Consider the following 15,982-nt stretch of genomic DNA (forward strand, 5'->3'; position numbering starts at 1 on the left):
GTGAATGGCTAATTGTGAAATATCGTATCAGTGGTCGAGGGAATAAATTTAGTAGGTACACCTGGGAAATCTAAAATGAGACAATTTTCTGATACTGACATAAAGAAACGTACAAAAAGCTGCTTCAGCACAAATTGGTTCTAAGGTGTTTACTAAGGCATGAATAATTCGTTTTGGTGGATTTTTTATACATTTTACTTCTTAAGTAGGAACTCTTTTACGCAACTTATACGGCTGCATGCTACTACTTCGTACGCTTGGAAACACGACGGATTCGATACTAGGCCGAACTCGTTCATTTTACTGTATACAATTTATTTGTGGACTGCGAATTCTCGAAGGAGAATTTATATTTAACTGCGAAGTGATATTAGGTTTATTTAAAGTGATGATAACCTCGTCATAAGAATTGCTGTATTGTTTAAAATGATCCGATTAAAAGTTTCAAAGTATAAACACACGGATAACGAATATCGTGCAAAACGTTTGATGTTCCTTAATCATCTCTGAGATTTTCAAAACGTTTCGTAATCCCCAACATTAAATAGAACACGCATTACTGACTTTTGAGCTTAACGCAGTCGAGAAAACATTGTTAACGGTCGTTCAGAAACGACGAATTATTTGTATTAGAGCCAATAAAACTAATTGTTCTATTATTTCAGGATTACAACGATGACATTCGGCAAGAGCAGATGTGGGAGATGCAAGTATTATCTAGTCAACGTAATAACGGCAAAACGGAAGATATACCTGGCGTCAATTCCACTGCAGAGTGCCCTAACGAGGATAGCTTAGGAGGCGAAAGTATGGAAGGTGTACCCGATACAGTGGGGGACGATCATCCTGCCCTTCGGGGTGTTCCCGCCGGTAAGTAAAATATATTGTGCACCTCTTAAAATCGAACGACCCTTCCGTATTCTGCTAAGTGGGTACGAATTCACAGTTATTATTTTCCTTATATAAGGGATTCGGTGTATGTATAATCCTGCATTGACACCTTTTCGCTTACCGAATAGCCGTATCATCGAAAACGTTGAGCTGCAGATGCTTTACTGAAAGTGTATACCCTTCAATGCGGGCGTTTGGTTGCTAATCCAAATTCAATAGGAAAGTAAGCGTTCTGAAGATTGACCCCCAAGTGTTGTCTACGTTAATTATACTCTATTTTAGTCTATGTTAGCGGTAGTAAATACCTACCAATACAAGGTAACATTTGCAATGCAAGTATTGATTGGATAGCCAACAAAAACTTTTATTAGATTTAACCATTAGATTACATTATTAAACCCCAACATTTATTTACGAGAAAAACCTTACCTTATTTATTTTACATGACATACGTCTATAATTATTGTGGTGATCTGTGCGGATTTTTGGTTGTAGTAATTTTTTAAGTTTACTTCAATAATTTTATTTGTCATAACTAGTGTTGTAAAATTTCCGGAAATATTGGAAATATTTCAGGTTACGTAAAGAAAAATACCATTTTATTCAAAAAATGTCTTTACATTAAAAACCACAAGAAATTTACACATTTAATAAAATTTGCCACTAGGAATAGTGAAATTCGTGTCGATAAAATGAGACAAGGGCATGTCTTCGTCACTGTCTTCGGTGGTTACTGTTGTTTCTCGTTCTTGTATATCTGTAAACAAATATTCATCACTTGGTATTCTTTCTTCTTCGATTTCGTCATCTATATTATCGTGATCTTGATAGCCCACTTCCATGTGGTTAGTTTCCATCCATACATCTTCCTCATCCTCATCAACACTATTATTCATTAAATCATCATCATCATCATTAAATACGTAAATGGATCTGCAGTCCACTTCCATTTTTTTTAACAAGTTTTCATTATGTGCCACATAGAGTAACTTAGCCGCTCGTTCATTTGTTAACCTATTTCGTTTTTTTGAGTGAATGTGACTATAAATGCTGAAACTTCGTTCAGTGGCGGCCGAAGAAGCTGGCATCATTAAAATACGCGAAGCTATTTTTGACGAACGAAGTGGATGAACAAAGTCCTTTCCACCAGGAGACGGGGTTGTCGAGGCTGCTCTTCCAAATGAATTCCTTTCCAAATAATTTGCCACTTTTGCTACGGTAAAGAGCAATTTCATTAATGAGATCCTGATCTTTTAAATGAAGTTTATTTTTGCCGATGTGAAGTATATATTCAATGATTTTGGATTAAGCAAATCTGCAGCATAATGTATAGGACGTATAACAAAAGCTTTCCTTTTAGCTATTAATTCCATTATTGTACCCTTTTCTTCTTCGTTAAGTGGGGATGACGGTGAAAGATTTTCTTGGATCACTTTTCTAATATCATTGAAAGCTTTAACAGCAAACTGGATTGTACAATAATCCCCTTCTACGATTTTCAACCATTTACAAATGGGTTGAAAGATGTCAATTAAGTTCGCAACTTGAACCCAGAATGTCTCGTCATCTAAGATCCACTGCTTTACGGATTTGTTAATAATAGGTGCTCCCTCTTGGTAGACAGCTAGTCCTTGTAAGCTGAGCTTTGTGTTATAAAGACTTTTTAAACACAGTAACATTGATGACCAGCGTGTTTTCACAGGTAATTGTATTGCTCTTGCATTTGGCTTTATATTCTTGTGTTCAATTTGCTTCTTCCTTAATAATTCATACAAGCCTTGTTTTTGTCTCATGTGATTTGCGATTTCTGTAACTTTGACCATTACAGATGAAATGCCATTGATTTTAAGTAAATCACTACACAACAAATTAAGTCCGTGAGAAAGACAACCATATGAAATTATATCACACTTTGCGCTTAAAATCTTTCCAGCTGACCGCATGTTTTTCGCATTGTCGGAAACAAAACCAAAAAATTTTTCAGGCCCGTATTTTTCAATTATCTTTCCCATCTCTTCAGCGATATACTCCCCTGTGTGTCGTTTTGTCCTAGTTTCAATAGAAGCCACAAGTACCGGTGATGGTGTAGTGACTATACAATTATTAATGACTCCCTGGTTTCTAATGTTGCTCCACCCGTCGCTCTGCAGTCCCAAAACTTCACTTTGACTTATTTTGGATTCTACCATCTCCCTCACTCGCTCAAATTCAGAATCCAACTTAGTATTCGACAGTTTGTGTCTACTGGGTAACACAAAACTTGGACGAATCATTTTAAATAACTGGATCCATTCTGGATTTTCCACAATTGACAATGGACAGTAACTGGCATATATTGCACGAGCTAGTTGATTTTCAATTTTTTCCTTAAAAAAAAAGAAAATCAAGTTATAGAATTTAAATTATTATTATTAGTATTAAATTTCTTATAAATGAATGATTTAGGACATAAATTACAATACCACCTTTAACGTAAAACTTGCAATTGTTTTGTTTACAGTATTTCATAAGCATGACGTTTTAGTTATTCTATAGTTTTTATTTAACTTTTTATTTAAAAAATCGTTTTTTCAGCGAGTAGGTATGTATAAATAATAAATATATAATAGATACACATTGAAATTAAAAAAAAAGTCCGAATTGTAATACTGCTCTGCTTGTAATGTAGAATGTATGCAAATAAACTAACTAATTTCATTACTACTTACTTGATCTTTTTCGGTAATTCGATCTGCAAATTTGTGGGCTGTTTTTAGTGCTACTTTAAAATCTTACCTTCAATTTGCATATTCTTGTTTTCACCGCTTTTCCAGTTCATGCTACTAAGACGTCAGTAATTTTGGCGTCCTCATTATTAAGGATCCTCAGGGCCTTTATAGTTTTGTATTGTTGTTCGTCCGTCCGTGTGCGCTGTACGTTATAACTCTTTTTAAAAGTGGCTGATCGTATTGAAATTTAGCGTACGGGTACTTTGGACATTAAGAAAGGACGCTATTGATTTTTAGGAAGCTGGCTCAACAAGCACAAAAGTTATAAGACTTCGAGTGAATCGGGGACAGGGAAAACTGTTAGCTCAATGTAATAGAAGTCACATGTCTCATTCCCTAGGTCATGTATCAAGTTCGGACTTCCGCTATGCATGATCTTTAGATGTATAACAATTCACTATAACTCTTCTCTGTTGCCTAACTCAAAAGTTTTAGAGCAAAATGTACCCAAAATTATTCTTTACACACTGTAAAAGCTTTCAAACGCATTACCTTGATGCCGAAAGAGTACATCATATGCAAATTTGATAACCGCATGTTTGATTCAAAGATATTAAATTCTTTTTCTGGGGCCAATGTATTTTGATCAAAAACGTGCCAAAATTCGCGCACCGAGATGGTTGGGAAAAAGACTAAGAGCCCAAGATATGAATTTGATGCATAATATACTATTTTCTCCATGCAAAAATTATATAATTCTATATTAAGGGGGTGTTACCAGTATGATGTGTTGCCTATACCATCATGCGCGTCTTATGGAAAATTTCACTTTGTATTTCGTTTTAGATTTTCTTTAAAAATCGTTTTTAGAGTCAAGTTAACCTCCTTTTCATTTTAAATAAAGGTGTGAATGGATCATTGTATACAAAAAGTCTTGATTGTCATAGACTTATGAAAGATTGTGCTTTGTTTGTTTTGGTGCATTAATATTTTTTAAATTGAAAGTATTTTCAGGCAAAATCTAAAAAATAAAGTATAATGAAGCAAAGATTATATAAATATAATTCAAACTGTAAAACAAAGGGGTAATTGAAAGCATTTTTAAGATTTGGCAAATGAACTAGGAAATTCCACAGATCTGAATAAGAAATTGGACTTTCAAATATGGCGACTAGTGTTGCCAACTAATGAATAAGTGCACGATATTTCGCACAGATGGCGTTTTGGTAAAACGAAACATTTTGAATCCATGCAATTGAGGCAAATTTAATTCAAACCCCAAAATACCCCAATCTAGTATTTTAGCTCGATGGTAAGCAACGAACTTTCTCGGACCGCAAACGGTTCGGGGAAATTTTTACAACGTGTTTAGTCTATCAACATTGCGGTGAAATAACCTCGAAACTTCTCAAAAAACTCACTGAAATCTGTATAAACTATCCGTTCGAATTGACAGCACACTATGAAATGAATAAATAAATTTTTTGGCGGATATATGCCGATCTATGCAGCTGTTAAAACAATTGCTACCGCACCGTCAAACGCGCGATGTTTAAATAGTCGTTAAATTTTCTCCAATTTTCTAATTTTCTGCGCGATTTTCTTAGTTTTTCTTGCCGTAAGAACTTTCTACACAGTATTAGAAAACTAAAAAAAAGATGAATAAAATCGTTAAAGTCGTTCTAAAGTTATTGCGTGACCAGAAGAAACAGGGGTTCATTTTTATATATAGAGATTTCACTCTTGCCCGGTTTCACAAACTATCATTAACGTTAAAAAATGATTAAAAATATTAGGACTTTATTACCTTTGGTTATAAGGTAAGATGTTTACTATTCTAATATTAATCATTGATTATATTTAATTTTGTTTGTGAAACCGGGAATTTAAGTGATTGAAAAAAATACATATATTGCCTGTTTCTTTTAGTCATAACCATTTCATCTGAGCAACATCCAAACAACACGAATATTAAATCCACTTTGAGTTTTATCTAAAAAACGCAGCAGTTTAAAGGTTTGTCTAGACAATTCGGAATTTGTCTACATCTCCTGCTTTGTCGTAACATAACGTCCAATAAAATAAACGATAAATATGCATAAGCACTTTTATTACGCTACGTTGTTTATAAAACAGGATGTATTAACAAACGAATCAATCAATGTAACAATTTAGTATAGTGTATCACCAGAAGACACTATTATCAAATCAACAACAATACGCCGCAACTCTTTAACGAAACGTTTAACATTTACTTTCGTCTATTGTCCGACGCCTGTAGCGTAGTTCCGGAGCACTATCCATGCATTCTCTCAAGGGATCTATCTCACTATACTGGGATTTTCCCTCTTTCGGACTTTCTGTCTTGATAATACATCTAGCTTAAAGTATATGAGGTTCAACTTAGCTCTTACTCGCTTGTTTAAGCCATATTCATAAATTTCGTGCGATTTGATAGAATAGGTTAAGATCCTAATTTAGATGATCTACGTTTACGCTAAATTATTCCCACAGCATTATGTTTAATAAGTGTATTCTATTTTCAGTTTACATTTTGTACTGTCACATGGAATCCATTAAAATTATTAATAGCGATTTCATGTAACGCTTATGTCAGTTATGATTCTAGCAAATTCATTTTGTTGTCTTTATCATCATATTGTTATGATTCGGAATATCGTGAAGTTGCCTATAACTTAAATTAAGTAATTCACAGTCTAAAAATACTTGATTGTTAATTTTGCAGTTAATATCGACGATTTTATGATATCTGCGGCAATTCGTGTGTTCTTTAGAAATATCTTTAATAAACTCCTCTAGCATTAAAAGATTGTCCAATTGATTGATAAATATTGACTTCTTTTTGTTAATAAAAGAATACCCACAAGATTCACAACAGAATAGGCATAAGTCCTTTTCATACCGTTGCATATTTTGTCGTTTTGTTGAAAACATTGCTGCTAAGTGTTGCAAGTTAAAATGTCTTTTCGCAATAGCACTATTAACTTTTTTAATTCAGCCGTAATAAATCCCTTCGATGTCAATTCGGCTATACAAGAGTAAATGGACACATTGTCCGAATTGTCAGTTAATGTTTTTTGAAATTGTAAACTGTCACAATATGAAACAGCTACGCCCTGTAAAATACAATCGAAAGTAGATGTATTTGTTAAAATATACTTTTCGCTACCAATGGTAGTGGGCGTGACTTTATTTGTGTAGTTTCCATTTCTAATTAAAGCTATCTTCATCTTTCTGGATTCCTCTAAAACTAAAATCTCTGTATTTGGTGTAGCATAATAAGATGACCTTATTTTCTTTGTCGATTCTTTTCCAAGGCCTCGCCAGTTTTCAATAATTGTAACGAGGGTTGTCTTTTTTCTGATCGGTTTGGTGACAATCTAAATTAGTACACTCATCTCACAAAATTTACCCTTGAACTTCGGGTCGCAACCTGTTGAGCTCAAGAGGGCGCGTTCTGTCAATCAGTAACAAAAACAAGTAAAAGAGATAGTGAATCGCGCTACACATAAAATACTGCGAAATAGCAATGCCTAACGTTTGACACTGAGGCAATCGTATTAAAAAAACTGTAGTTAATACTCAAAAAGAATCAACAATTCGAATGACTTTGCACCGTCAAAAGCAAAATTTGGTTCGACTACGATTGTCCTAACAATCGGCTATAACGGCATAAAAGTGGCGTGAAATTCAAGAAAAATATTATAAAACGGGGTATAAAAACACGGCTGAAGTTTTTTTATGATAGTTTTTCTTTTAGCAATCGATTTCGAGGATAGTCCCCATCATCAATTTACATAAATGATAAGTTATATGCATATTTACCGTCGTAATGATAATATAACGCATGAAACAGAAGGTGCCCACTAAACAAATCTATATAATATTCACGTAAAAATTATATCAGGACTTTCCTTGTTATATCTCTTTAAAGTAACAATAAAATCACTTTCAGATAAGTATGAACGTCAAATCTGGTGAAAATGTCCGTAACAGTTTACTCAAGTGCTGATATAACCATGACATAAATACAGTGACTTGATTTTTACTATTATGTAACTGTGATATATCATTCATATCATACAATGCAGATATTACGTTGTAGATATAACAGTGATGTAAATATGGTGACCTGATTTTTCTAAAGATATCATTATGATGTAACATTAATATCATCCAATGCAGTTATCATGATGTAGACATAACAGTGATGTAAATATAGTGATCTGATTTTTCTAATGATGTCATTATGATGTAACAATGTGAAATTACTATGCATAAATATACAGGATATTCAGTACATAGAAGACCAGAATAAAATGTCATGTAAAATTACACAATATTTTATTTCGATCTTCAAATTACCAAACATCCTGTGTTGTTATGCTGAAGATGTACTAAAAAAACGGAGATTAAAAATCCATAAAAGCAAAAACAATGTATAGGGATGCACAATATATTCAGGCACTGTAAAAAATACTTCTTAAAAATAATTTGTAATTACAAATAAAATATAATTGCACGTCCAATACTTAACAAATTAAAAATAATAACATTAACTCCTCATACACAAAAATGAATAAACTAAAATATTAACTCCTCAACAATGATGATCACTAAACCAAAATGAAATTCTAATTTCTAATTTAACAATATATTCAATGGAAAGTTTTTATTTACGTTCCTTCTTGTTGGCTCTATTTAACCTCTGATTACTTAACCGGAACCATTCACCGATAGCCTTCTCAACCTCGTAACGAGAAGATCCTTTTGTGACCGCTACTATTTCTAAAAAAAATATTCATTTTGATATACCTTTCTATGTTTGCAAATATATCTTACCTTGAAAAATTTTTATAAATGTATATTCATCAAGTCGCAAGTTGCCTCTTTGGCCAACCAAAGAACAAAGTTTTCCCAACTCATTAGTAAACAGGCAGGTAAGGCAGCGATTGACGAAGTCCTTCACATCTTTGCCCCCTATTCCTCTTAAAAAGTTTGCCTGAAAGAAAAAGATGTTACAACAAAAATAAACTTCCTTCATATTAAACTTACGTAAGTGTCCTTCATATTTTGTTCATTTGTGATCTTATGGTCGAAATCTATGATGTCCTGTTTATGTTTCAATGGTAACTGTGCAAGAAGGTCAAGTTTTTGTTCATTGCACGTGATTATATTGTTGGATGTTTTTAGAGAACTGAATATTTTCATAATCTCTTCCATCATTTTTTCCAATTTCGAAGTTTTTATGTAAACTTCCTCTAAAAATAAAATAATTACCTACTAACAATTCTTGTACTTATTCCAGATTATGAGCTGTACAACAAATTTAACTCACTTAATATGGATTTTTGGCAATCACATTTCTTGCTTGGTTGATCTGAAATAGACATATAAAAATTAACAAGTTAACAATCAACATAGATTACTGACATATATTACGCGATAAATGTGTATATGAATGTAAAATGTTTACAGTGTTTACTTAAGTTGGCGCCATATGGAAAACTTTTTTTATTATAAGTTGTACGAAAAAAAAAGTTATTTTTTATTAAAAGCTCTGCTTGTTTCAATACTCTAAATGCACAATTTATTCATTTAAAAGATATGGTCGACTAATCGATAATTTATCGTTAAGTGGTTAAGTATCTATTTGTCGATAATTTAACGATAACTCACGATATTCGTAATTTAAGATAAATTCACTCCTATATAAGGTATTTAGATGTGTTTGTGTTGTTTTTTTGGACAGCGATAAAAAAAAGGGGGGATGTGCTGAACACATGATTGAACTTACCGATTTCTAAATTATGCAGCAAGGTCTCATCTATCATCTCCTGTGTCAACACAACATTTGAATCATCTATCTCACTGTATGTATCTAAAAATTAAATAAAACATTTAGTGAAATGGTACATATCATTTTTTTTAAATCAAAATTTAACTTTTTCAAGAAATAAAAGTAAATTCGTCAATACCTGCAAATATTTGGATATCGTCCTGGCCAGCATCTAAATTCCTATGTGGAGACCCTTGCGTACTAGATGACGGTTGCTCCTTGTCGCTATTTGTATTGGATGGGAACTCGTCTGGAGGAACTTCCACAACAATAACATCCTCCAGACTCACTACCTTAACCGTAGGAGAAGGGGGGGGTGTAATAGTTCCCTCATCACTGCTGCTTTTGTCAGCGGGTGGCACGTAGCGTTTCGGTAGTTTTTTTCTTAAACCACGTCCTTTTTCTTGGGTTTCGTTGCTTGATGATACATAATCTGGATCTTCTGCCTTCAATCTAGCACTTTTTAGAGTAGCTATAAAACAACCATCTATTTATTACTCTTAAAGACACTTTCCCAATAATAAGAAAACTTAAACAATAAAAAAGAAACAAAAACTGAAATAATTACAACGCTGTTTTATTATTCTTGAAATTTTAATGCTGTTAAGGATGACCATTATGTATGGAATATGGAATACATATATCGGTAAATAATTATTTCCCATAATAAACCGCATTCAGTTGTTTTTATTTCAGGAAACAAATGAATACCGAACAATTGAATTTTTTAAATAACAATGTACTGTTTCATTAGACTTTGATAGTTTTTTTTCTCTTTTCTCTTACGAAAGGGTAACATTCCTATATAAAAAATTCAATTTTGAGAAAAAATGTATACCATATAATAAACGCTTAAGAAACCACTTTGGGATAATCGCACTTAAATCACCAAACAAACATAAAATACGTCATCCAAATGGAATGAGAAGATGGCAAGACACGAACAAGGCATTTATATTAATTAAAATTAAAACTTACAGCAATACTTTTCCACTCGTACGTTATAGAGAATCCAATTTTCCTGGGGCTTATCGCCCCGAGTCATGTAAGGTTTAGCGTTTACTGATTTTGGCCACCAACATTTCTGCCTGTCAGTGGTGAGCCAGGAAACGGGCACTTCTGAATACAACTTCTCCGACTCAAAGTAGATAACAGCATACGGTTTTTCGCTAGTCATTTGTTCTAAAATTCGAAATTCTTCCGAAAGATTATGAAATATCGACACAAACATTTGTATAACAGGCTGTTTCACGCAAACCGTTACCTAAAGGTATTTAAGCTTTCATTGAAAATTTAAATCTGAAAATTTGCATACCAACATAGTTTTTCCTGATCTATCGACTGAAAATATTGTAAAAACCGGAGGAAGAATTATGTCGGTATGCAAATTTTCACATTTACCTCAATGAGAGTCTGAATACTTTTAGGAAACAGCCTGTATACATATTTTGAAATAAGTCAGGGCACAGAAGCAAGCAAAACAAAATTGTAAAAACATAAAGTGGAAAATAGCTACAGGTCAAATTTATAATAGGTAATTATTTTATTATGAAATTTAATTTAAATAAGTAACAACAGATTACTCAGTGATTATCGGGGTGATTATATTAGTGAAGCAGTTTAATAAGAATAAAGTTTTCACCAGATTTGATACGTAAACATTTTGAAATTATGCTTTTCACACTAAATCTGATTATTCCTGAGGTATCATTGCACCGAACTTTAAATATGCCAACCAATTTTGAGTCACATGGGCTAGTAAAAAGGTTTTCTACATGAATATAGTAATTTCCAAAACAAATTATATCATCATTGATAGAAATAATTTTCTTAATTAAAACTAGCTTCCCATCCCTTAATAAACAAACGTTTTCGTTAAAGTGTAAAGAAAGTGTAATGCTAGAAAGTTCCACTTTTACAATTTTGCCATTTCGATAATGTATTATGGGTTTTTTTTCTTGATAATTTTCATAAATTATGTGCTGTTCTTCACTTGTTCTGTTGTATAGTTGTTGCAAAGGCAACCTAGAAATTTTGAGCATTTGCTTTAATTGGTAAAATTTAGATTCAAATTTAAATGAACTAAAAGAATCTAAAGGCCCATGATTTTTAGCATCATTAGTTAAATGAAGTAAATTGTGCACATTAAAACTTACATTTTCCTGACCAAAAAAGAAACTGAATTTTTTTACAAAATAGGTAAGAAGTTCTTTTGCATAATCATACTGTTCTGTTGAATCTGAACATAAAATTCTGATTGCAACAGATAAGGTTAAAAAATAAGAATACAGTTTTTTCGATAAAATATCCTCTAAAATAACAGGACCAATGTATAATAGAAATAATCTAAATTCAGTTGCCTTCCACCTGTCAACACAGTGAAGACTTCTAGGTTTCCTCGAAAAATCAGATGGAACATACCCTTTTGTTGAAAGCAAAGCTTTATCAAATTTTTCTATTTGAGTTTTTGTAAGGCGAATAGCTTTATTTCCCCGAAACCATAAACATAAAATCCTTTTGGTAACACCCAATAAGACTAAATGCATATAGTCCAGGGGAACTTGTTCGATCATATTGATATTAAGTGTTTCCAAAATGGAAGGTCCATGATGATGTTCTGGTTGCTGCTTGAGCCTAAATGACTCATTTGTCCTAAGAGTACTGTTCGAATCTAAGAAAACAACCCTACCCTCAATGTAATCCCCTTCACATACACATTTTGAGCACCCAAAGTACCCACTATGACCTTTTACATTTAGAATAAATGCTCTAGCCGGTGAATCTGCTATAAAACAATTAAGTTGTATATTAAAATGTTTTCCATTCACCTCTATTCCTGTTCTTTCCAAATTTTGAAATTCATTTACAAATGTTGATAAAAACTCGTGAGAGTCAGTGGGTTTACTATGCCCATGAAAACAACCAATAATAAAAGGTGTTGTATATATATTTTCAATGATAATATCTCCCATAATAGGCCAGAACTGACTACCAGATGATTTTGCTAGAGGTAATCCATCTACACATATATTAAGTTTTAAAATGTCACTAAAATCACATGCGTTATATTTTAAAATTATTCTTTTTATGTTGCTTGCAAGACCAAAATGAATATATTGGCCACCTCCAATATCAACGATATTAATTTGGCCTGACCGAGGTGTCTTGAGAAATGTTCTTGCATCGCATGGTAGGTCTGGGTGTCCAAAGTTACGTAGTACTTGAAGAATATCATTGACACAAGAATGGCTTAGGTTATGATTTAAAAAACATTTGCGTAGATCATGTGAAAAAGAGGTTGTTTCCTGATTAGAGGCATGAGCGGGAATCCTAGTCTGGTATAAAGAAAGGGATACATTTTGAGGGGTACCATAATTATTGTTGGCAAAGTTTTCACTTAAAGATATGCCATTAGTTGTGCTGGAGGTGATTGTATTATATGATGCCCCATTTTCTGTAGCCGGGGGAGAAACATCGGTAACAATAATTTGTTCATCGCTCATAGGAATTTGAGATTTTAAGGTATGGCTTGCATTTGATGGTAAAACATAAGGCTTTGCTTTCATAAAATCGGCATTTAAAATCCTTCTTTGCTGACGCTTGGATAAATTAGCAAATTCACGAGGCATTATAACCTAAATATACCTACTTACCAAATACGCACGAGATGGATACCTATAACACTAGCACCTACTTTTACCGCACTTCCAAGTATTTATCTTTAAAAAACACTTTCAAGCAAATTACGCAAGGATAATTATGCTGAAGACGCCACAACACGTGAAAAAACGCGGGCCACGACGATTTAAAACCGCTATTTGACTTGACAGTTGACAGACAATTATGCAGTCCATACCAACATTCAGAAAATGAAATTTGCTGCAGTAGGGGTAACTGTTACATATTAAATGTAGATATTACACAACATTTAAATCATATTTACATAACTTTATAGTGGTCTTTGTGGACCTTCTATTTACGTAAGGAACAAGTAAAATTAATATGTAAATATTACATTACATGTGAAATATAATCTTGATGTGTTAGTAAGGTAAACAAGCTTATATCATTTGTGATAGTAAATAGTACATCAAAATGATATCCATGTCATAGAGATGATATAGCCCTTACATAAAAACCTTGATATGAATATGTAATTATAAAATTTATATAATTATCACATTAAAGTCACACAGTGTGTTTAGTGGGTGGTGGTGAAGACATATATCATGTTCGAATTCCCTAAAATCAGACAAAACCAAAAATCGAAAGATTTGAAAACGAATAAAATAATTGCCAGAAATGTAATCAAATATAATTAAAAGTATAAATTGGACGTGACATGTTTAAAAAAATGTTGTCGGGTAGTATGTCAAATTAACGGGTCACTGATAGGTAGGTGTAACGTAAAAGGTAATCCAAAAGAAATAACGTTGAGAAACAATAAGAAAAATAAGCAAACGGCGAAGAAGTATACTATAGCGTAGACGAATTTCTTAATGATTCTGGCACTCCTCCGAACTAACAATGATAATTTATTATTAAGAACATCGACGTTATCCTATACATGTAGATATATATGTCACAAGGATCAAATATATTATTATTATTATTAAGTTAAAGCCCTAAAAAAATAAACATTCCTCTTAAGAAAAATATTGCATAATAATTTAATATACCTCGTATTGTTCAAATGCAAATACTAATCCGTAAAACAATTCCATGGAGCCACTAAGACATCAAAGAGAAAGAGAGAAATCACTCCAAAGATAATGATAAAGCCAAAACAATCAATCCCTGTTAACAGGTACGACACGAATTGAGTAAGAGCAATGGCGTACCAAAAGAAAAATTTGCATCTAATCAGTTCCAGAGCAGAAACATTACTGAAGAGGAAGAAGTACAACTTAGATGGCGTAAGGAATTAAATAAAACGTAACAATCGAAGAGTAAATGGAATTTAAATAAAACGACGCGACAATTAGGAGTTACCTAAGAGGAATGTATGTCGGAATATCGAACGGTAAGGGAAATAACGTTACACAATAGTACTAGTATATTAGGGCGCAAACAAACAAACTCTCAGTGTATGTGTTTACCTGATTTTTTTTTGTACTATGGCGAATCTTAAAGTCATGGTTAAAGACACAAAGTGACGGTTGTGTTAATTGAAATATGCAACGACAAAAAAATGTTGAACTGTTTCATAAGGAAGGTTATATTCTGGCACAATTTATGTTACATGTTGTATTAGCATTTTTCTCTATTTCCACAGGGCACAATTTCCCTATACCTCGATAAATCAAAGGTTAGCTTGCGTATATATTAATATTAAAGAGACGTTTTAACAAAACGATAAAATGGAAAGGTCGATTATAAATTGGTTCTAGAATTATTTGCGTTACGATTTATCTGTCTTCTATTTATTTTGGGGCGTTCAAGGGTGGTATTATTAATGTCTATTTTGGGAATTTAAATTGTATTTCGCCTATACCTTTCTACTAAACATGACATTTGAATACGTATACGTATTTATGAGATTGCACAAATAACAAATGCTAGCTACTTGTTTAATTTCTAAACAGATTAATGATGTATAGAACCTTAGGGCGTTACGCGCGTGTCTTATTTCACAAGTCTAATAAGTATATACAACACTTAGTACTATTTTTATGTGTTGTTTTATAAGTTTTTGTAACTGTTTTATCATATTTGATTAATATGGATCCCTTCGGAAAATTACTACAAAAAAGGAATTAATTACAAATTATCGTATATGGAAGGAAGATTAATTAGGTACATTCCCTATAATTACCTAAATCGCAATTGTAATTAAATTCTAATTACATACCTTCTAAATTGCCAATTACATTTATAAATTCAAGATGATTACAAACCACAGGTTTTTGATTTTATTTGCTTATAATAAAGGAACTAGACAGGATTGGAGCTCGCGTCGCTCGCTCCTACCAATCACGGCGTTTTGTTATCACACGCCGTTTTTTGTGGTTTTCCGTTTGTAAATTTTTTTTTTTAGCTCGACCGTTGTGAGATTATTTTTTCGGTTGTTTTTAAGTAACGTTGGAATTTTATGAAATGCGAGAAGCAAAGGAAAAGAATTTTTATTCGGCTCAAAAAGCACCAATATATCGATATTTTTTGTTTTAGTCAAACTCGGCGTATGTGTGGGTAAAAATGCTACGCATTTTAAGACTTCGGTAGCGTTAGTTGATTGAGTGGAATTTTCACCTAAAATGGTGTACATTATTTGTGTATCTTCAATTCTCTGGTGCAACTATGTATTGGGTTTTGCATAATTTGTGTTATTCAGTTTAAATTTTATTCCAATTGTAATGTTATAGGTACCAACTGTATAAAAACATGTTAATGTTACAAATTGAATGTAATTGTATGTTACAATTTTATTTAATTGTTACATATATAAGATTTCTAGCACAAACAAGTTATTATTTTCGGTTGAATTGGTTAGTAAGAGAGTAATGTACAAATTTCAAAAATTCTG

The 15,982-nt window shown here is 32.5% G+C and overlaps 2 protein-coding genes across 3 annotated transcripts in view; one reads left to right on the forward strand and one right to left on the reverse strand.

Annotated features, from left to right (window-relative positions):
• Nucleotides 1-878, forward strand: part of LOC116163592 (KH domain-containing, RNA-binding, signal transduction-associated protein 2-like) — a 186,599-nt gene extending 185,721 nt beyond the window's left edge. Inside the window, exon 5 of the mRNA XM_031477608.1 lies at nucleotides 666-878. Within this exon, the coding sequence (XP_031333468.1) occupies nucleotides 666-878 (213 nt within the window). The remainder of the gene's footprint in view (nucleotides 1-665) is intronic.
• Nucleotides 879-8,091: 7,213 nt separating this feature from the next.
• On the reverse strand, nucleotides 8,092-13,663 carry LOC116163526. 2 transcript variants are annotated; one of them, XM_031477614.1, is made up of 8 exons: nucleotides 13,113-13,663; nucleotides 10,438-10,641; nucleotides 9,599-9,931; nucleotides 9,418-9,501; nucleotides 8,959-9,000; nucleotides 8,676-8,881; nucleotides 8,463-8,622; nucleotides 8,092-8,408 (listed from the first exon to the last, which is right to left on the reverse strand). In XM_031477614.1, exons 2-8 carry the CDS (start codon nucleotides 10,634-10,636, stop codon nucleotides 8,293-8,295), a joined length of 1,140 nt encoding a protein of 379 aa, XP_031333474.1. In that variant the 5' UTR covers nucleotides 10,637-10,641; nucleotides 13,113-13,663; the 3' UTR covers nucleotides 8,092-8,292. The 2 variants fall into 2 exon arrangements, with proteins under 2 accessions (XP_031333474.1, XP_031333398.1); XM_031477538.1 differs by lacking the exon at nucleotides 13,113-13,663 and having other exon boundaries at nucleotides 10,438-10,770.
• Nucleotides 13,664-15,982: the final 2,319 nt, after the last annotated feature.

Source organism: Photinus pyralis, unplaced genomic scaffold (genome assembly GCF_008802855.1).
Source record: "Photinus pyralis isolate 1611_PpyrPB1 unplaced genomic scaffold, Ppyr1.3 Ppyr1.4_LG1, whole genome shotgun sequence".
Taxonomy (NCBI): Eukaryota; Metazoa; Arthropoda; class Insecta; order Coleoptera; family Lampyridae; genus Photinus; species Photinus pyralis.

What these genes read in the sequence shown, in the direction of transcription:
- LOC116163526 (XM_031477538.1), bottom strand. Translation starts at nt 10,690, where the DNA reads ATGTTTGTGTCGATATTTCATAATCTTTCGGAAGAATTTCGAATTTTA. An exon ending in CGATATCCAAATATTTGCAG is followed by an intron (nt 9,502 to 9,598) that starts GTATTGACGAAT and finishes TTTAATTTTTAG; the next exon opens with ATACATACAGTGAGATAGAT. An exon ending in TTGCCAAAAATCCATATTAA is followed by an intron (nt 8,882 to 8,958) that starts GTGAGTTAAATT and finishes TTTTATTTTTAG; the next exon opens with AGGAAGTTTACATAAAAACT.